The sequence below is a fragment of the Phoenix dactylifera genome, chromosome 3 (assembly GCF_051530095.1).
Source record: "Phoenix dactylifera cultivar Ajwa chromosome 3, Ajwa_hap1_PhDact_Kaust_v1.1, whole genome shotgun sequence".
Classification (NCBI taxonomy): Eukaryota; Viridiplantae; Streptophyta; class Magnoliopsida; order Arecales; family Arecaceae; genus Phoenix; species Phoenix dactylifera.
The window spans coordinates 9,235,072-9,256,300 of NC_143192.1; the positions used below are offsets into that span (position 1 = coordinate 9,235,072).

Below are 21,229 nucleotides of genomic sequence, written 5' to 3' on the forward strand. Positions count from 1 at the left end.
CTAATATAATGGTTCTTCTAACACCATTAATAAAAACCATATTTATTTTAATAAAAAATAAAATAAAATTTTGAAATTATTTTTTGTCCTCCATGCAAAAATGTTTCTTTTTGCACATCTACCCATTAAGGGTATTTTAGTCATTTTAATTTGGAATCGTTAATTTTTTAATGGCATTAGATGTCGACAGGTCGTGGGTACACAAGCAAAAACAAGAATAAAAAAAAGAGTAGAATAGCAAAACAAGTATTTTACGGAGGTATACATGTAAATATCAATTTTGGAAGGATATTCATATAGAATTCGATATTTAGGAGGGTATTCATACAAAAAAAAAATCCTTAATAATAAACATCAATTGCATCAAAAATATATATAATTACACTCTATCACTCCTCAAACTACTTTATCAAATTCCATTAGCAATTACAAAATTATTGTTATACATACATACAAATATATAAAAGATATCATAACCATCCATTTTCTTATCTAATTATCCCAATCATAGGGAAAATATTTTGATGTGACAATCACAGGAAAAATATAAAGAGAACTAAAGCCCCCTTCTAGGATATATCAAAGCCCGCCTTCACCCCCTCCTAATCTATGGCGCATGCAAAGAGGAAAGAAAGGATGATGGAGAAACTTTGTTATTAGCCAAGGCAAGATTTAGTTATCAAGTTCTTGCTCTTCCCAAATCATTTCTTGTATTATAAGAATTAAAAAAATATTTTTATTTTATCTACTTTCAGATAACAATATGACACCTTATCATTGCTTCAGGCATATCTGCTTTGCTTGCAACAATCTAAGACCCTATTTGGTATTGCTTGTGGAGGGTCAAGAATTTTTTTGGAAGGCCAAAAGCTTTTTGGGCTAATTTCGAAGCATGTGATAAAATTTTTGAATTAACTTTTCGGCTCCACCAGAAGCTTAAAAAGCTTTACTAGGGAAAAGCTCTAAATTGGAGCATTTGGGCAAAAGCTTTATTTGAGATGCATTGGAAAGCCTTTGTTTTTCTCTTTTTAGATAGTAGAATTGAGTTTGAGTTCCACAATAATTTTTTTTTAAAAAATTATTTAAAAATAATTTATAAGTTAATAATACTTTATAATAATAATTTTTGATAGTATAATATAATATTATATAATAGTATAATAATATAATATACTAGTCAAACTTTTTGGGGATCTAGTTCTTACAATTTAGAGAGGTTTCTTTTATCTTGTTATTTCAGCTAAGCTTGGTTTTCTCTTATTTTTCAGGGACACCTGGTTCTTTTTTTTTTTTTTTGACTGCTATTTTAGACGCTGACCTTTGACTGTTAGCATTTAATTTTTAATCCTATACATACTTATATGGGGTTTGCACATACTTATAATTACATTGCATATATTTATGGTAGTTCTTGCGTATAGTTATAGTGTCCCTATATATGATTATATTATCCCTCTACATATTTATATCTCTATGTGTACATAATTATTTGTAACTATGTGCAGAGTCAGGTATAAAAGTGTGCAGAGCCAAGGAGAAAAAAATAATTAAACAGTCAAAGGAATTTTGAGGTAGAAATTGCACTTTCAAACAATAGGGATTAGCATCAAATGATGGTCAATTAAAGGACTGAGTGTCAATTACCTCTATTTCTTGAAGAGCGGGACCATGCACAATTCTCCTCAATTCAAGTAACAGGGAGGCTTCTTCAAAATTATTTAGATTTTGTGGCTCAAGGATGTGGCTTTGTCAAGGCTTGTTGGTGTGGTGGAATGTTAAGCGCAAGGATGGCAATGCAGTTGGTATAATTGGATACATGTTAATGAATCTAAAGAAGAAAATTAAGAAAATGGAGCAAAGAAAACTTTGTTGATGCCTAAAACAAGGAGCTTAAGTACTATTGTTTAGGTGGATAAGATACAAGAGGTAAAAATTGCCTTGTGAGATGAAATTACAAAGGCGAACTTAAGCATGTGTTGACGCTTGAAGGAATGATGTAGCATGAAAAATCGAGACTTAGTTATTAAAGGGGATTATAACACTAGTTTTTTTTTTTTTAATCAAGTTGCCAATAGGAGGAGGCAGTTTCATTGAATCACAATCATCAATGACAAGACTATGTCTTTACAAAACAAGATGAGGTTTTTGCAGCATCTGATGACCACTTCAGGAGGTTATTTGACCGGGATAAGCTATGGTCCATGGAATTAAACTGGCCCAAGTTCTTCAATGATTGAATCAAAGTAACATTGCTGCTTTGTTTTTGTTATTCTTTGGATTTCATCTTTCTGTTGTCCCAGGGCCTCGGATAGGTCCATTGGCCCCTATAATTTGGACATCGCAGGCTTGCGATCCTCTGCAAGCAGCAGAATCCATAGAGGGCCCCTGCTTCGAGCTTCCGAAAAACTCATTGAGGTCCTCATGCAAAAGTTCTAACCTATTCCTTCCTTTATAGCCTGGTTGGTTGGCTGCTTTTTTCAGTTCAGTTAATGAAATGTTTTTGTTAAAATACCCTGCCTTATATTATCAAGAAGATCTGAAGTGTAGGTTAATTTTGGTTTCATTTGAGAAACTTATTTTGAGTCATGCATGTGAGATTAATCGGCGGATGTTATGTTTATTTTCTTCAGTGTATAATGTTTCTTTTCTGCATGAGTACAGAACATATTGGTGGCAAACCACAATGTCTCATTAACTGCTAAATATTGTACCCTTAGAAGATGCTTTTGTGTGTAGCAAGTATAATCTTGGGCTTTTTATCAAACTACAACATTTTCATTGCATTGCTCGACTATTTAAAGTGCTATGTTTTTTGCACTCATATGTGAATGCCTGACAGGAATGATGCCTCCATGGTCAAAAGATGACACATGAGCCTCCCTAGAAAGAATTATAGAACCATAAAGGAGCAGCATACCCACCACAAACCCTCATTTTGCTGCCCTCCAGTCTTGGTATTTCTGACAGCCAGTCCCACCTGCATGAAAAGGTCCTCCTGCCCTATTAAAGTGCACTGTGGAACAGTCATCCCTCCTTGAAGGGATGTAGAATCAAATGCTTTAGCTTCTGGCTCTTTATGGCAAAAGAAATTGTTGGGCATGAGATCTTTATTTGGAGGCAAAGTTTCACCACTCAACAATCCTACTAAAATCTCAGTAGTAGGAAGTATCATATCACACATAATGAGAACAAGAGGTTTTGCCTTGCATCTCTTTCATTCATTCATAAAGCCTGTCCTCTAGTTCCAGAATGAAGGTTCACAAGTGCCAGTAAATTGTCCCATTAGGGGCTCGTTTGGTTCGCGGAAAGTATTTTCCCTCCTAGGAATATGATTCCTGGGAATCAGATTCCTAGGAAGAGAATACCTAGGAAAGTATTTTTGGCATGTTTGGTTAACCATGGGAAAGTGACAAATTTCCAAAGCGCTTATGTTTGGTTGACCATCCACTTTCCTAGGAAAGTTATGTATAATTCCTATTATGCCCTTAATAAAAATTAGGTCTTTAATGCCTCTTTAATGCTTCTTTAATGCTAAAGGGTCTTTTTGGGAAAAAATAAAAAAGGAGTGATTCCCACCTCATGGGAAAGTAACTTTCCCATGTTTCTCATGGGAAAGACTTTCCCATGAAATGTGGGAATCACATTCCCATGGGAATACAACTTTCCCATCTCTCTCCTTTGAAAACTCCAACCAAACAAGAGGCATCTCATTACTTTCTCGTTGACCACACTTTCCCCCCTTCTTTTCCCGCGAACCAAACGAGCCCTAGAAGAAAATATGGCTCCTTGCCTTTAAGACACATCATGTGGTTGGGTCCCAGCCTTATCAAAAGATCATGAATGGCACCAATGTCCTTGTTCCCAAAGCAGTACATGAAAGGTCAGTCAACAAACAATATTTTAGCATGCATGTCATGCTTCTTTGTTAAAGCTAGCAATCACAGGGGCAATAGTCAGAGAAACACCTCCATGATGTGGATATAATAACTAATGTTGCTCCATAGATGAATTATTGGAAAACCCTTCATAGGGTTATAGATGGAGTCAGTCCCCCACAAGCTTACACAAATGTCACACAATGGGCGCTCTCTCTCCTTTAGGAGAGGGCTACTAGGGCACATGGCTGAGCCCTATGGCTACAACATATACATAGAAACTTCCAAAAACTAAGATAATAGGGGATTTGCCTTGGCATCCCAACGGCTATTTTTTATGTTATTCTTCAAAAGACCACAACCACCACCGGCTACTTCTTTTTTTTTTCCCCCAGGTGGGGACGGAAGGGTAGGTTCTTTTGACTCATGGGTCTGCCTCCCTCTAATTAAGAGAAGTTCAGGCGGGAGGTGTAGGTGGCCTTGGGAGACCAGTTCTTTGGAATCACTTCCCGGGCAGAGAGGGTCCTCTGCGTGGACAATGTGGTCAGCTTTACTGAGAAGGGCCCCTTTAGGGGTCCCCCAATAATACACCAATTGGCGCCCCAGATATGATTCATCTCTAGCCATTCCACCGAATTGGACTGCAGAATGAACAAAATTGAAGTAAGCATTATGTATCAAAATGTATAAAAAATGTATTTATAACAATCTAGAGCCAGATGGTATTATTTGAATTTTTTGATTTTGTATAAATATCCAAGATCTCCTCGGTGAATAACCAATATGGGACTAAACACACGCCTGCACGGGTTCTTCCGTTCAATTCTAATCATAAGTACTACGACCGGCACGTGGTCAGCCTCCATAAATCTGTGCTGCAGTGTTTCTTAGTCCACATAAGTTATGGATCGAGTTTACTCTGATACCATTTGTAACAACTTAGAATCTCGCCCAAATGGCTAGTCAGAAAGTATTATTTAGATCTCCTCGATGAATAACCGATGTGAGACTAAAATACATGCCCGTATAGACCCTTACAGTATTAACAAAGACTAAGCCCAGTATATTGGAGCCTTTTAATTAAGGGCTACATACTACACTGCTTGTAAGGCATACTTTAACATTGGTAAGATTTGAATTGGGTCTGTTTGGTAGTCCAAGCTTTTAATTAGGGACCGACATTTTGCCGCATTATACCTAAAAAGGATCAAAACAGTGTAATGGTTAACAAATCTTCTAAGCATGTACTATTTTGTCCAAGACTTGAGAATGAAGAATGCTAAAAGCGGAACTGAAATGATGCCTTCTTTAGTCCCCAGATGAGGGAGACTAAAAGAAGCAACAATGGATAACAAATCTAGCTAGGCTAGAGATGCGAGAGAGATCTTTAAAGTGATAACTAGGTAAGGCACTGAATTCTTAAATAAAAACCACATGAAAAGCCAAATGAGAGAAGAGTGCTTTAATTAAATCTAGAGCGCATCGGCAAATTCTACTATAACATGCAATTAATTTATTTAATGGGACTTGATTTGGAGAAGCAGGACCAATGAGCTCAATGACATATCAATGTGTCATGAACACGGATAGCACGACCATCGCCATGTGATCTTGCATAAAAAAAAACTAATGCAAGTAGTACTTAAAGTGCCAAAATTTAGACCCAAATGGAGATCAGATAGGAGCACACTTTTTTGTGCTGCTAGATCTCTATGGTGAGATTGCCTTTTGTGCAGAACTCCAGAGCTCAAGCTCCATCCATGGTCTTAGGCTATTACCATGGCTGAGGAAATCTCGGAAACCCAATCATATATGTTCCAAAGATAAAAATTAAAATCGACTACTCATTGAGACATTGAGGGAAATGAAAGGTCATAACTATTTTTTCTCTCAAAATGATGGGAAGCAGGCCCCACCAGCCACATGACACTGAAACAGATAACATGGCATTATGTTTCCATGATCAGCGCCGTGGAAAGGAAAAGGCTCTATAACACGACTCTAGTGGAAGTCCAAGTTTTATCCTAGATATATTACTAAAATACTAATGGTTGATACTAAAAGGTGATTACTAAAGTTATGCTTAGAGAAAGAGGTCTCAAAGAATAAATCCACAAGAAACTAAAGCAACAAGGTCAGAGATATACCTGTTTGATGTGCATGGATCCAACATCTCCATCTCCATCCTCAAACTCCACCAGAAGCGATAACCAATAGTCTGTTGAGCCTTCATTCACATGGAAGGCTATGCTCTTCCCACGATACTTACAAGGAGTCCTGAAACAGTACAATTCATAAGATATTATTTTAATCTACAATTAGTTCCTCAAAACCTTATACTCTAAGAGCTAAGAAAACTTGTATTTGGCATAGTATCATAACCACAAGGAAGCTACAAAAGTTGAGTAACAGTAAACACTACTTCAAATAAAAATATGAAGCAGTAATTATTTGGATAAGTAGGTTGCAGACTCGAGGAAGTAAGAAGAGAAATGTATAACAGAAGAACAGAGCTCTTCCTTCTCTTAGGACTTAACCCCGGGACGAAGAAGCCAAGGGTATTTCAGTCATTTTACTTTTCACATGTGTCCTTTTTTGTGGTACATTTCACATGTGTCTTTAAAGTGACAGGTAAAAGCGCAACAGCCGCTCGGTAAAAGAAGAATACCTGAGAGAAGGAATGAGAGAAGAAGATGGTGTCGTTTCTTATGTTCTTCTTTTTTTTACCTTCCAAGAAGTCCCGCAGTAACAAAATTAAATAATCGAATACAGAGAAATAGAATAGTGCTGCTGCTTCCTCACCTCCGGAAGATGACCGAGATCTCGCCTCGGTCGCGGAGCCGGTCGGCGGAGCCCGCGACGGCCATGCGGCCGAAGGCAGCGCCGCTGAGATCGAAGTGGGTGCGGCCGAAGGCACAGTACCCCCCCGGGCACTCGTCGGTGACGATCACCGTCACCGCCCGCCGGGAACAGACACCGCCGTCGACGCACTTCACCTTGTAGCAGGCCCCGCACCCCTCCCCTCCTTTAAACAGCACCGGGCTCACCGCCCCCACCCTCGCCTTCATCGGCCGGACATCCACCAGCGACCCATACCCACACGCTCCTCCTGCACCACATCCACCAACTTCTTAAGAACAAATTTAGAATTAATGGCTTCCCTCGATTTTCTTAATAAATCCTCCTCTACAGCGATAGAAATTTTCATCAAACACTTGCTCTAAGTACCAATGTTTTGAGAGAGATTTTCTGGATGAGTAAAAAGCTGGGGAAAGAGAGAGTGCAAGAGGAGTGCATGTGCCGCAGGGGACCAGGAAAAGGTACGAGAGGCCGCAGAGCATCCAAGATGCAGGGCTCCTCGTTGTCCGACACGTGCCAAAGAATCTAGCTGGGCCCCACGGATCTTCGCCACATTTTTGACCTGCTGGGCATCGGGCGAAGCGAACCACTCGTCTACCGGTGTTTGCTACTCGAAGCCTCGCACCCGATCCCAGCCCGGTTTATAACGGCTAGAAACTGTAATGCCCGCACGCGACCGAAGCTCCCAAACTGTAACGGCTAGCATGGGGAAGGGAAAATAAAATAGAATAAAATGAAGTAAATAGAAAGCCAGCCAGACGCTTGATTTCATTGGAACGGCTCTGATGCGTCCACGACATGAGTGAGAGGGGGAGAGAGACTACATTGGCTACACTGAACTATCTTGGATCGGCAACGCTGGATGTGGCCGGAGATGGGATTTGTGAACTCACCGTCGCTGCCGTCGCCGTCGGGGCTTCCATACCACGTCGCCGTGGCCGGGTGCCAATGCGGGTCGGAAATCTGATGGGACTCACCGGAGGACTCGAAGAAGAAGAAGAAGAAGAGGAGGAGAGCAAAGGAGGGAAAGAAGAAGCCGGCGCCGGCCATTGTGCGAGAGAGGCTGCTTCTCTCGAGTTTCTTATCCCTTTAAGCTTGGAAAAACCGAAGCATCTGCCTCTTGGTTCAGATCTTCTGTGTAAACAGGCAACGGACAGAGCTCATTTATATAGACCAAGGGGGAAAGGCTGATAGTTCCCACTGAGCTATAAAAGAATTTATATCTTTACTCCCCTTTATTAGTATATGCACTCCAGTATCTCTCACACTCTTTCACTCCGGACTTCGTGGCGAGTGCCGCGGTGGAAGTGTGACACTTAAAAAGAGTGGAGTATATTTACGGATATTTTATTTTTTAATCTTGGGATGGGTGGGGTTTGCTTCGGCTGTTCGAACCATGTGCGGTTCCGTCTAGTGAAATGACCGGAATGCCCTTCGTCACGCCGACAGTTGCGCGCTGCCCTCCGACATTTTTGGCGCGCGACCGTTACCGTTCATGAAGTGGAATCTAACGAAGTGGAGTTAGTTGATGGGTCTATTTTATACCAAAGATTTCATGGCCCAAATCGACCTCATCACCGATTTATTTGTTGCTGCAAATCTGGACTGTTGAATTGGAATTTTGCATGAAAAATTTTATGGGCATGTTAGGTTAGAGGGAAAATTATGAAGACAAAGTTGGCCGGATGTAGATTTTGGAAGGTCTCGAATTAGTGGGGATATTTTATACTAAAGATTTCATGGTTCGAAACGATCTCATCAAATCTTTCCAATTCAGGTTGTCCGCCGTAAAACTTTATCTTAGAATTGAAATTCATCACCGATTTCTTTGTTGCTGCAAATCTGGACGGTTGAATTGGAATTTCGCATGAAAAATTTTATGGGGATGTTAGATTAGAGGGAAAATTATGAAGACAAAGTTGGCCAAGAAATCTTATCTTGGTGATGTGGAATTTGGCAGGGCTCCAATTGGTGGGGGTATTTTAGGGAGGGAGAAATTGGAGGCCGTACCGTTACTTGGAAAGTTTGGACACACGTGAACGGTGGTGGTGTGTGGTGTGCTTTTGGTTAGTGCAGTACAGTATAATATGGTTCGTAATTAACCCTGTTGTTCTGAATAATTAAGAATATGCCATTGGTCTAGAAGACGGAGGAGAACGGGAAAAACGGCGGAGTTCATGGGATCTGCCGACACTTTGTGAGCTGTACATCTCCGCACAAGAGACGTACGCATCAGACCGTTTGAGGCCAATCGAACGGACAACAAAATGGACCACCTTGTAGTTAGATTATTTACTTGATGATCTTCTTTCATCGTATTCTTCGGCTCTTTGTTCTCTTTGTTCATTTGGTGTGCGTCATAAGTTCACATGTCTTTGAGAGCCATTCTCGTTTTACGAGCTAGCCGTCGTTGTTGAAACTCTTCAATCTACGTCCCCACTTGAAACGCCGAAGAACGTGGGCTGCAGAGCAAGAAGGGCTCCATGCGTCAAACTAGTCTTTGATGCGCAGATGATCGTTGCAGTTTGCTAAGAAATTTGTGGTCCTTCACAATTGATATGCATGTGGTGAGACTTTTTTTTTTTTTCACTCCTCTCATATTGTTTTTTTTTTTGTATAATGGTGGCTCATATGTGAGAGATGTAAATGCGGCCAACAAAATCAGAAAGCAAAATATTACATAAAGACTCTAGCACCGGCTCATGGTGTGCCTAAGTGAATCTTCCGAGTGGTGAGCTGCATAGGAGGTCATCCAGTCAGCTGCACTATTTGCCTCCCGGTAGACGTGCAAAACTTGATGAGAGGCGCACTCCCTCAATAGTTTATGAACGTCACGGAGCAACGGCCGATCCTTAACTAAGCTGCCTCGGCCTCAGATCCATTCGATCACTGTGGCTGAGTCTCTCTCTCGAAGAGTAGACGGTCCACGCTCAGTATCTGCCTCGCAAAAGAAGCACCCTTCTAGGCCGCTCGAAGCTTGGCAGATACCATTGACGAGTCGAAAATCTGCCGACCCCCTACCGCAACCAGTCTACCGCCACGTTCATCCTCTACGACGCTGCCATCGAAGTTCACCTTAAGAACGCCAAGAGATGGGGGCACCCAGGAGACATAGCTAGTCCTGGACGCTGCAAGAGTAGATGGAGGCTCCAGATGTCCCTTGCCAATCCTGAAGGTGATACCTCGATGATGCGTGATATAGCTCTCGGTCCACCACCGCTCTTAAGTGAGCACCGCCGCTCTCGAAGACTCGGGCATTCCTCTTATGTTTTTTTTTAGGTACGAGCAAAGTGCAAAACCTTCCTTCACAAGATGGGGGTAAAACAATAACTATTTGCCATCGAGAAGATACTATTTCATAATTGACAGATCGACTTCTCTCCTTGACTAAAAACATGTGTAGCAATCGATGGTGTCCAATTTAAAGGACTAGACAAAATCGAGAGGCACATGGCATGTTCTTTCCTCAAAATGAAATGTGATCTCTTTCAATATCCCTCGTGCCAAATCCAATCCATAATTGCTCGACAATAATGTATCTTTTCCTTTGTTACTTTATCAATAGCTCATGCCTTTACATCTTTGCCCATCTCTATCTTCTCACCCTCACTGCTTTCATATTCATTTTGCTCCTATTACCACATGCATTATTGAAGATGATTGCCATTTGTCACTGACTTATTGCTTAAAGAGCTTAAGCTATTGGGTGGAAGACTGACCCTGATTTATAAACCCAAGTGGCTATTTCTTGCAAGCCAATATGGGATTATAACACATTATTATTGTTGATATTCCACATCCTGCCTCTCGCTTTCTTTCACCTATTATCATTATTCACGCTCCTCCTTATCGATGGTCACCAAAGTTGCCCTCTTTCTTATCCCTTTTATATTTTTTATAAATGGTTCAGCAGCTAGGAGCTGAATCGGACCGCATGAAGAATTATCAACTTAAAGGAGAAATTTTATATTACAAGGGCCGGATTCTGGTTCCTTTCGAATTGAGAGTGAAGCTGATGGAGGAGTTCCATAATGCAAAAGTTGGAGAACATTCGAGAGCGTATTAAATCTTGAATATTAAAATTTCTAAAGGCAGAAAATGAAATTAAGTGCACGCAGGTGAAATTGAGGGAGAGAGGGCATTTCCATGCTAGAGTGGCACATGAGACCAGGAGGAATCTCATATATGTTTAAATTCTCCTATTGTTTAGGCAAGATATTCTAAACAAAGATTATGACTAGTCATCAAAGATATTAAAGTTGGAAATTATAGATACCAGTGTTTTGCCATTATCAAGAAGCACATCATGTTACCTCCCGATTAGAAAAATAAACAGTCCAAATAAAAAAAATAAAATAAAATGTTAGATCTAATGCAACATGTTTATTGTATCATGATATCTTATTCCAACCTATAAAAACCAACATGCTACATCACACAATCTGAGGAATATTCTCAAAAGGATAAAATGTCCAGACTGCAATTTAGTTATTTTATAGAGAAAGTTACCTAGGTTTCATGATTACAACATAATAATGCAGCAGTCGCTTCATGCAGCCATGGTGTCATCAGAGGACTCTTCTAATCATCAGCATTGTTATGGTGTTGGAATTTTGAAATATATACTCACATTTAAGCGTCCTAAATTGACCTCTTGTGTCACACAACTCTCTATCAATTCCGACATTCTATTTACTACATGCACCACCATATGTCTGTACAATTCCTACCACCATTGTCTCTGCGCTTCCTTCACATTTATTTCCTGGCTTTGAAGCCCTTCAGACCTTGAAGGGCCTTCATAAGCAATACATGCTTCTACCTACCATAGGATGGCACAATTCAAGCAAATACTGGAGTTGGTACAGTTCTTAAAGGATTACAGTATGTAAGACCTGCAGTGTTGACTAAATTAACTCACCATCGCAAACTCAGGACATTGGTGCATGTTTTAATTAGGCTATGTGAAGCCTCTCTTAGGAAATTCCTCTTGGAACAACACATTGACATGAATATTAAAAGTTGGGCACTTATTTGTAGCACTAGTGTAACACCCAGCCTAGCTAATAAGAAATTGGGTCTAATTCTGATGTGCCCAGATGTAAGAGTTAGAGTAGGAGATGAAAAAAGAAAGATAGAACTTTATTCGACTTAGAGTAGGATATATAAAAAAAATGGTAGAGCCTTGTTCGACTTAAAGTAGGAGAGGATGGAGCCTTGTTCGACTTGGAGTAGAAGACAGACTCCTCCATCTCGATTTCCTATGGAAGCTAGGAAGCCTAGTCTCAACGGCTATCTAAAGATCTCCATACCCTTTTTCGTCTTGCCACTAACAGGTTTTGTCGACGCCACTGTTAGACCATTGTTGGTTCCTTCTTCTTCTTCTTCTCTTGACTTCTAATGATCTTGGCTCACGGTGCTCACCAAATATTTCAGTTGAGCGCTCGTCGAAGTCTTATTCGAGAGATTTTTGAAATTATTTGGACCTTTAATTTGGTTTTTGCACTCTCAAAATTATTTCAAGATTTTCGAACACAAAAGTAAATCATGCAAAACAAAGTCAAGAACTTGAAAAATTTCTATTTTCATTACTTTTAGAAGTGTGTATATAGACCTCGGAATACTCGAACTAAAAACAAAATATACTGAACTTGGTCTATCTGAGTAAAAACAAAAGGAAAAAAGAAACAAAAACTTCATTTCTCGTCACCGCCGCCTTCGTCCTCCTCGTCGTCATCCCCATCATCACCGAGGTCAATCTGAAGGTTACTGAAGTCCATCCGAAGGACTTGAGCTCCACACTCTTTGAAGCCTTACGCAAAAGCATTGATGGCATTTTGGATGGACTCCTCTTTGAATTAATCCAAGGAGAGGAAGTCCTTGACTGCTTTAGCGGCCTTCATCTTGATTGTAAGCCAAGAAAGCCTCCCTGGCTTTGATAGATGGCTTTTCAAAATCATTGCGCGGGTTCATGTGGCCAAGGCTTGAGCTTTTGCCGACTCGACTTTATCCTTGCCTTCTTCGTTCACTCCTTAGTCAGTTGAGCCCGCTCCTATACCTCCAAAGATCGGCCTTTGATTTTGCTTGGACCTCAGCGACTCTTTGCTCAGTAGCTTGTCACTTCATCTTAAAGTCCAAAGCATGCCTCCTAAGTGATAGAATCGCCTCATGCATCTAGCTGACCTGAACAACCAAAGTAACCGAAGTAAAAGACATTGTGAAAAATTATAAAATAGAAGCTTACCCGAATAACCGAAGTGAAGGCTTCGTCTATCAGGTCATTGATGTGGAAGGAGCGTATGCTTGCTTGCACGCAACTAAACAGCTCGGACCACATTCTTGGCCACCTGAGGGGTAGTCAAGGCCGAATCAGATTCGTTGATGGACCACCTTGGAATAAAAACCCTAGAAGAGCGAGCCAGGGCTGAAGGACTATCCTTGGCTGGAGTTGACGAACTTGGAGCAGCCCGTGCCGAGGTATGAACCTTAGATGATGATGGACAAGAGGATACGACAGCAGTAGATGGCTGGGCGAGGACGACCCCTTCTCGACCTAATTGGTGATATAATCTTGACCTCGGGGTCTCTACATTCTTTGTTCGACGTATCGGCACCTTTGGAGAAACCTCGAAAACCGAGGCCTTAACGACTGCTTTAGTAAGAGCTAAGGAGGACTCTCCCTTCAACTTCTTCCTCTGAGGGGTTTCACCCCCTAGCGTCGTGGTTGATCTCTTGTGCATGTTCTTCCAAATCAGTGCCAAATGGGTCTTCAAAGCCGCAACAACTGCAAGGCCGAAGACAAGGTCACATAAGAACATGATGACGAGGAGAAAAAGATAAAAAATTCTAAAGAAATTTACCCTCGGGATCGGCTGGCTCAGGCCGACATTAATCAGTATTTCCCCAGACAACAATTCTTGCAAAGGAGGAATCTTGGATTTAAGAAGAGTGTCCAAGGATCCTTGATGGTCACCAGACAACCTCATAGGCCGGTTTAGAGATCTCTGAGGTGTCCTCCACAGGGTTTCAAACTGCCATGGTTGTTTGAAGGAGACAAAAAAGAATCTCCCTTTCCATCCATAAATGGAAAAGGGAGTGCCTCGGATCAACTAGCAACCTTTTTGAGAAGAGAAATATTATCAATTGCTTTTTCGAGGATGCCTCTTTAGAGTAAAGAATTTCTGGAAAAGAGAAATCGAGGCCCAAATGTTTAAAAGAAAATAAAGAAAAAGAAAATCTGCGATGACCCGCCAGAAGTTCGGAACCAGCTAGGTAGGAATGAGGCTATAAACCTTTATCAATTAAATGATAAAAGGGTGAAGTGGTAGTCTAAGCCTAGCCCTGAGAGTTTCCTCATATAGGCTGAGCCGAAACGGAGAAGGGTTTATCACCCGATCTTCGGGACCGACAAGCTCAAAAGTGAACTTGACAGGGATAAAGTGCGGAACTCGGATCAAGTCCATCTCCTCTTGGGTGAGGACTGACATTTTATAATCTGGGCTAGAGTGGACTTCGGGCTCAACCACACTTGGAGGTGAAGATTATCGAGCTCAAGGAGAATAATTGAATGACCAACTCCCTGCCGAGACTTGGACCTCGGTGTCGCTTATGGTGTATAAAAAAGAGAAGAAAAAGACAAGAAAGGAAAATCTGAGCATCTAAAAGCAGGAACCCACCGATAATCAAAAGAGACCATGCAGGATGTCAGAGCAGGAGGGGAAGAAGTTCGTCGGAGAACCACCCAGGAGAGAGTTCGAGCCACCAGGGAGATTCACCAAACAAGCAAGAAATGTGAAATGAGGGAGGGGGTTACCCTTGTCTAGGAGTACAAACAACCTTGATTAAAGCAACGGTTCGGCTACCCGAGTTGAGTCATCCATGTGTTAGCTCGAGATACGACAAGAGCAATTCACCAGAATCACCACATTAATGGCCCTTTGAGAAAATTTTGAAATAATAGTGTCTGAGGATAGCTCCGATATAATGATGCTTCAAAAAGATCAACTGGCGTATTAAAACTCCTTTCTAGAAGTTGTCCTCGATCAAGATGACGATATGACTTCAGCCACCTATACTAAGATGTAGTTTGGCTTCGAAAGTGGAGGACAAGTGATGAAAAAAATATTGAATATTTCGACCTTGGATTAGACTGACCTCCTTAGCCTCGGTATCAACCAAGGTGAACAACTTCAATAAAAATCGAGAAGCCATTCCATACATGCTAACAAAGACTAGCAATTATGACAACACCGCAGTCAATGCACGATTGACGTAATTACTGCCATGTGCTACTCATGCGGGATAGCTTTTACATTGTAAACATGTAGCTGACCGTTATCTTGCAATTAATGTACGTCGCGCCAAAATCAGGCAATGGATCGATATACTACTCTATATAAAGAGATAGTCCGGAGGTCCTCAAGTAAGCTCATTCGGAGACTCTACGCTATAAGATTTCTTCCTTCTATACTGTTGTCCTACCATTCTAACTTAGGTATTGGACTTCTAGCAGGTTATACTCAAAAGTAACAAGTTTTGCCTAACCTCGGTTATCAGTTCGATTCTCATTGACCTCAAAATAAACCGAGCCATACCTCGACCTAGGTTTAAGATTTAGCGGCAGCAATGATAAATGGAGTCTTGATTGACCTATAAAAAAGGGCTTAGCGGGCTCGTTGTCACCTCATCATATAAATTCAAATCTGTCGTTAATTTTAGAAAACTAGACTGGACCGACCTGCTGGATCCCCAAACCAATGAATCGGACTACAATGGGCTATAAAATGCGGTTGGACTCGCGTTTCACGAACACTTTCTGACCCGGTAGTTTTCAAGGAAAATTAGTGAGTGATCTGAACCCTAAGTCGGGATTCTCGGAGGCTTCGGTTTGAACCGAAGAAAAGGTTCAGCCTCTACGATAAGGAAAATCCTTATCGAACGCCTCTCCCCTGTTCTTTCTCTGTTCCCCGGCGGCCCTCCCTCTCCGATTGTCTTCTCTTCGGCGGCCGACGGCGACGGAGTTGGCCGACGCGGGTGGAGGCGGCGAGGTCGGCCGGTAATATTCTTTCCCTCCCTCTTCTCTCTTTTTCCCCGCTCTCCGTCTCCCTCCTTCCCGGTCTCCTCTCTGGCTGTGGTTTGCCCGGCGCCCGCCCTCTCTCTCTCGGCCCCCTCCGTGTTTCTCTGTTGCTGCGCCCTGCCACAGTGTCCCGGCGCGCCAGTGGCCGGTGGCCCCTCCCTCACTGTCTCGCTGCCTCCCCTGTGGCTTCTGTACTGCCTGTTAACAATGGCCGGTGGCCAGCAATGGCTTCCCTCCGATCTTCCGCCCTTCTCTCTTCTCCTCTTCTTCCTCCCTCGGTCCCTCATTAATTTAATTTGGGTTGGAGTTTTAGAGATATTAATTGTTAAATAGCTATTCATATTAATAAGTGATTTAGTTTTGGCATTTTTTTACATTTTCTAAACAGATGACTCATGATTAATTCATGTTTATGCTGCAATTGAGAGTACTGGAATGTTGTACCTTCTATTGTTTTTTTTTTTGATGAAATATCCATGTATTGTTTGTATGATTGAGATTGCATATTTGTCTTTGTTCTAGTCATGATTTTCTTCTCTTATAGAAAATAATGTGCATAATTCTATCTATTTCGCCTTTTCTTCTGTCTTTCTGCAACATTGATGATATGTTCCATCTTTATAGTTCACATTCTGTATAATAAGTTGGGATAATTTTGTTATTTGGACCTTGAAATATCATTCAGTGGCCTATTTGTTTATCAAAATATGAGTTAGTGTTAAAAAAGTTTCTAAAACTTTTAGTATTTGAAGTAGATAATTTATCAGTGATTATGCATTTATTAGTATTTTGAAAGATAAAACGGCCTACCAGTTGACCAAGCAGTCGAACCACTGACCTAGCGACCTGAACCCTTGGCCAGGTTGCTCTTCGGTTTGATATAACTATGATTGTAATATTACACATCAACAGTACAGAAAGATTTTGTCCAACCAACCAGTCTCTTGCAACTGCCCGTAAACATCTCAATGGGCTATTCAATGTTAAGACCCGAAACTCATCTGTTGGAGATAAGAACAAAATAAAAGGGAATGTTTTGAAACTTTAGGAATTTGATAAAAATTTAGTACTCGGAGATTTGTAATAAATAGATAAATAGTAGAAACTTGAATTCCAATAAATAAAATCCAGTTCCTTTGCTTGATCACAAATCTTTAATGAAGTTCTTCTAACTCTACTATCAAATTCAATGAGGTTTCCTACTTGTATCCAAAGGGAAGGATTTAGGAATGCAAACACAATAAAGAAGAGGTGAACTCAAACCAAATAACAAACAAAACCTCCCCTATCTAATTATTTCTAGAAAACACAACTGAAAATCGCTTCTACAGAGTGTAGCTGGTGTATGGTGGCTAATCAGTCACTAAAATGTTGTAGCTTGTGAGGCTGTAAATGTTTTTATATATTGCACAATGTGTTGCATCATTTTGAATAGCACTTCTTTCCTTTTTTAATTGAAAATCATTTTACATCTTTGGTTAGGGAAGTAGTTTTCACTAATGTCCTTATACTTTATGTTTTGAATTTATGATTGGTAGATTTTTATTGTGTTAGGATCTTCTCAACTTGAGTGCAAGGATTGCCCCCTGAGATTATTAGGCAAACAGTGTCCTCTGTTGCATTTTGCATAAGACTTTGAGTATAATTAATGGAAGGCAACCTGGAAGAAAATAGAGAAACTGAGGGTGGAGAAGAATATCTCTTACTTGACTTGGATGAAGTTTGTGTGCATGGTGATATTCCAGCCAATGCTCCCTATGTTCTATCTGTAAGTATAAGTATTTATACTATATTTTTATGAGAGGTAAATTTATTTGGTGGATGGGAATGCCATGTTGTGATAGCATATGAGTTTTGTATATCTCGTGCTTGACAATTATTTTTTGCCAAACTTCAAAGTTTTGGCAGACGCTTTCCTTTTTATTGATGTAGGATGCAATATATTTGCTCAAGCCAGTCATTCACTGGAATTCAATTTGTCAGATTTTGCAGTAAACTTATCAATTTTTCCAAAGCATCTAACATTGCAACATCATTCTCTAGAAAGAGTCTCTGTGGTTGACATCTGAATTACAGGTCTACAATTTTGGACTATTACCAGTAAACCCACCAATTTTTAGACTATTGTGGTAGAAGCGCCACTTAGTAGAATTACCTAGGTCAAATAATTGAGAAACAACACCATCCAGATTCGAACCCAGATCGTTGTCCATGGGAAACCACTAGGCTGTATAGGTCAATTTGCTACCCGTAAGCCCTTATATAATGCCTCTGTCAATTATATGTATCTGTTTTATTTATTTATTTTTTTAAGAAGCTAATTGGCCATTTCATTTATGTAGGGTTTGGACACTCTGAATCCCATATTGGTCATTGGCAACCGCTTGAAACTGGTAAGCATTTGAATCACAAGATCTACTGCCACTTTAGAGGAATATTACTAATTACATATGACCTTTGAGTATAAGACATGCACTTTGTTCTATAAAATGAAATTGAATGTTCTTAGTATCTTATTCTAAAATCTGATTAAGTGTACAATTTCTTAAGTTTTATCTTGCTCGCTTATACTTGGACACCGGGATGGTTGCCTTAAACTTGCTTTCTTGTCAACACCTTTTTTTTCCACAAGCAGATCAAATGCAACGTGGATTTTAGTCGCACTGTTTATATGTGTGGAACATGGATATTAAGATTGAAATTTCCCACTGTTATCTGCCTGCCCTTTGTTTCCTCTTTTCCTTTCTTGGTTGAAAAGCAGGTGGTATACATTTGGAGAACACCGGTGCCATACTGTAATGTGAGACACTGTTTAGGTGTGTGGCATGTGCATCTTGAGAGTGCCATGCGGCTCACCTGCTCTTTGTTTGTCTCTTCCTTCATTTTGTTCTTTTCTGCTCAAAGGATAGGTAGCAAATACTGAACATGGTCAGGTGCATTCGCGCAGACTGCGCCACCTCTCTTTGTGTACGAGGGACAGAGTGGACTCACATAATCTGCATCATCTCTGTTTGGTTATGAGAAACAGCCTTTGTTATAAATGTTGTTATTGTCTAAGATTTGCTTCTGTCAAGGGCTAAACTGATAATCCACTGAAGTGGTATTTTTGTGGTAAGAATTGAAATTATGGGCTTATTCGTTGGATATGTTATTTTGTTTCAATTAAAGCTTATTTAATCGACTTACATCCTGCAATTAATTGGCACTTTTAAGTCATTTTTTCCTTCTGAATGCTCAACTAATATGCATAGTGTAATACTAGACATTTATTAATGTTCCATAGTCCCATTTACTTCTTCTCATCATAGACACGAAGAGATCTATCTATACCTTGGCCCCATCTTTAGCATCCATTATTTCCATTTTGTTCCATTTATGGATCTATTAGTCTTTAAAGTTGCAAATAATGCACTACAGTTTCTTTTGTTCGTTTACTTTTGTCAAGAGAAAAATGCTTTGATAGATGAAGCGGTGTTTAAATATATGGAACAACTTTGGTGGTTGTGCTTGTAATTTGTTACCATTAACTAGTGTTGCAGTAGTTGATAATGGATAGCAATTCTTAGTTATCTCTTTTTTCCTTTTCTATGAATTTTTCCTTCGCTTTTTTGCATGTGATGTTAATTGGAGTGCTTGCATGTTTAATGCATCTTTATCTTTATTTTAATCTATTTTTGTAAATTCATCTTTATATCTATTGCTGTAAATTTAGAATGCTTGGATCTACAAGGTCGACCTTAAATAATTGGAACAAGTTTGGTGATTGTGGTCATAATTTGTCTTGATCAGTTATTCTTGCAATAATTGCTATTGGATAGTGAGTCTCGATTTTGTTCCTATTCCTATTTTATTAATCTGTAGTCAATAGTTTTATATATTTTTAATTATACTGTCGATTAGTGTCCTCTTGTTTAATGTATTGTAAATATTTAGTTGATTTTCTGAATTGCGATATCTACGGCCTTGCGTATATAGAACACATGTATGTAAAACCTCTTTTAGGATATAGAACACGTATGTAAAACCTCTTTTAGTATATAGGACACATTTATGTGTGCAGGCAATAATGCGAAGCTGTAAATAGGCTTTCCCCCCATTTTGAAGTTTACAAAATCATGTCCATCTTGAGCTGTTAGCAAACCCTGTTTTATTCCTGTTGGAGAAAAAGTCTTGCAAAGACTGTTTTACCAATTTTGCGGGACATAAAAGTACAATTTGTCTGGTGTCCATAGATAATGTTTACCAGTTACAAACACTGAATATTTGTGTTTAAATGGTAAAGCCAGTGTTTTTCATAGACCTTGTTGGATTATACATGCTTGTAGCAAATGTTATAGTTCTTGTCATTTGAAAAGTAACAGAACTTTCTGGTTTGTTGACTAATTTTTATTTTGTAACTTACCTCCTTTGTCTTACTACTACTGACTGAGACCAAAATTCACATTATTTATACCATGCAACAGATCGGGGAGTACCAAGAAACAATAGGAACATGCTTTGTGTTCTCCGAAAGTGGTAAGTATTGCACTTATGGGCACTATAGTTGCATGATTTCAACCTTTTTTCACAATTGTCTTGATACATGTGAGAGTGCTATGAATGGTAACTAGAGTCAATCCTAAGCAGTTATTCTAGCAAAGTAGTTATTCCAGAAACTAAATTAAATATGATTCACGAGTTTTTTATTTCTTTGCAGCTTGCAGACTAAATGTTATGCACATTCATTTCAAAAAATTTTCCTTTTTGTTTTCATTATTGAAAGTTAAAATAGAAGCATATTTTTATATATCAAACTATATACTTTAATACAGTAATTTTATTGATCTGCTTCGCAATAATATGGTTCCTTTGTTTCAAAATTATTGTTTTACATCAGAACATGCGTTTCAAATCACATGATTGGGACCTTCTCAAGTTTTTAAAATGGATTTATTAGAGTCTCTTAATATTGCAAGATATTGAAGTTCACTAAACTATTGAAATGTAATCTCTTTTACTTTTGCAGATGGAGTTTTGCATCAGGAGACAGGATCTTCCAAAACAGATCTCTCAAAGGATAAATGCATTATTGATTCAAATGAAGCTTCATTCAAGCACGTTAAGCCAATTGCAAAGCTTCATAAAGTTCTCAAATTTAAGCTAGCAACTGATGATCAAAATCAAATAACTGAGAAATCCAATGTGAATAAATTGTAATATTTTTATCTTATTATACATAGCAATATTATTAGTTTGCAAGAGAAACCAACGAAAAGGAAATGAAGACATTGTGACACCATTGCTTCTATTTTTATTATAGTTTCTATAAAAATTACAAGCTTTCTAAAACATCATTACTTTTATGTTTTTCTTCTTTTCTTTCGGTTGGGCGCATTTCTCAAAATCCTCCAGGATCACAAGTGGAACGCCAAGCAAGGGT

The 21,229-nt window shown here is 39.5% G+C and overlaps 2 protein-coding genes across 3 annotated transcripts; one reads left to right on the plus strand and one right to left on the minus strand.

Moving 5' to 3' along the window:
• Nucleotides 1-3,975: 3,975 nt before the first annotated feature.
• Nucleotides 3,976-7,887, minus strand: LOC103719191 (expansin-B16-like). Its single transcript, XM_008808312.3, has 4 exons — nucleotides 7,628-7,887; nucleotides 6,678-6,984; nucleotides 6,023-6,152; nucleotides 3,976-4,516 (listed from the first exon to the last, which is right to left on the minus strand). The coding sequence occupies exons 1-4, from the start codon at nucleotides 7,782-7,784 to the stop codon at nucleotides 4,322-4,324; spliced, it is 789 nt and encodes a 262-aa protein (XP_008806534.2). The 5' UTR covers nucleotides 7,785-7,887; the 3' UTR covers nucleotides 3,976-4,321.
• Nucleotides 7,888-15,547: 7,660 nt separating this feature from the next.
• On the plus strand, nucleotides 15,548-21,097 carry LOC103719190 (uncharacterized). 2 transcript variants are annotated; one of them, XM_008808311.4, is made up of 5 exons: nucleotides 15,548-15,789; nucleotides 17,365-17,578; nucleotides 18,153-18,203; nucleotides 20,274-20,325; nucleotides 20,816-21,097. In XM_008808311.4, exons 2-5 carry the CDS (start codon nucleotides 17,459-17,461, stop codon nucleotides 21,004-21,006), a joined length of 414 nt encoding a protein of 137 aa, XP_008806533.1. In that variant the 5' UTR covers nucleotides 15,548-15,789; nucleotides 17,365-17,458; the 3' UTR covers nucleotides 21,007-21,097. The 2 variants fall into 2 exon arrangements, with proteins under 2 accessions (XP_008806533.1, XP_017701223.1); XM_017845734.5 differs by having other exon boundaries at nucleotides 15,557-15,789; nucleotides 17,349-17,578.
• The last annotated feature ends 132 nt before the right edge of the window (nucleotides 21,098-21,229 follow it).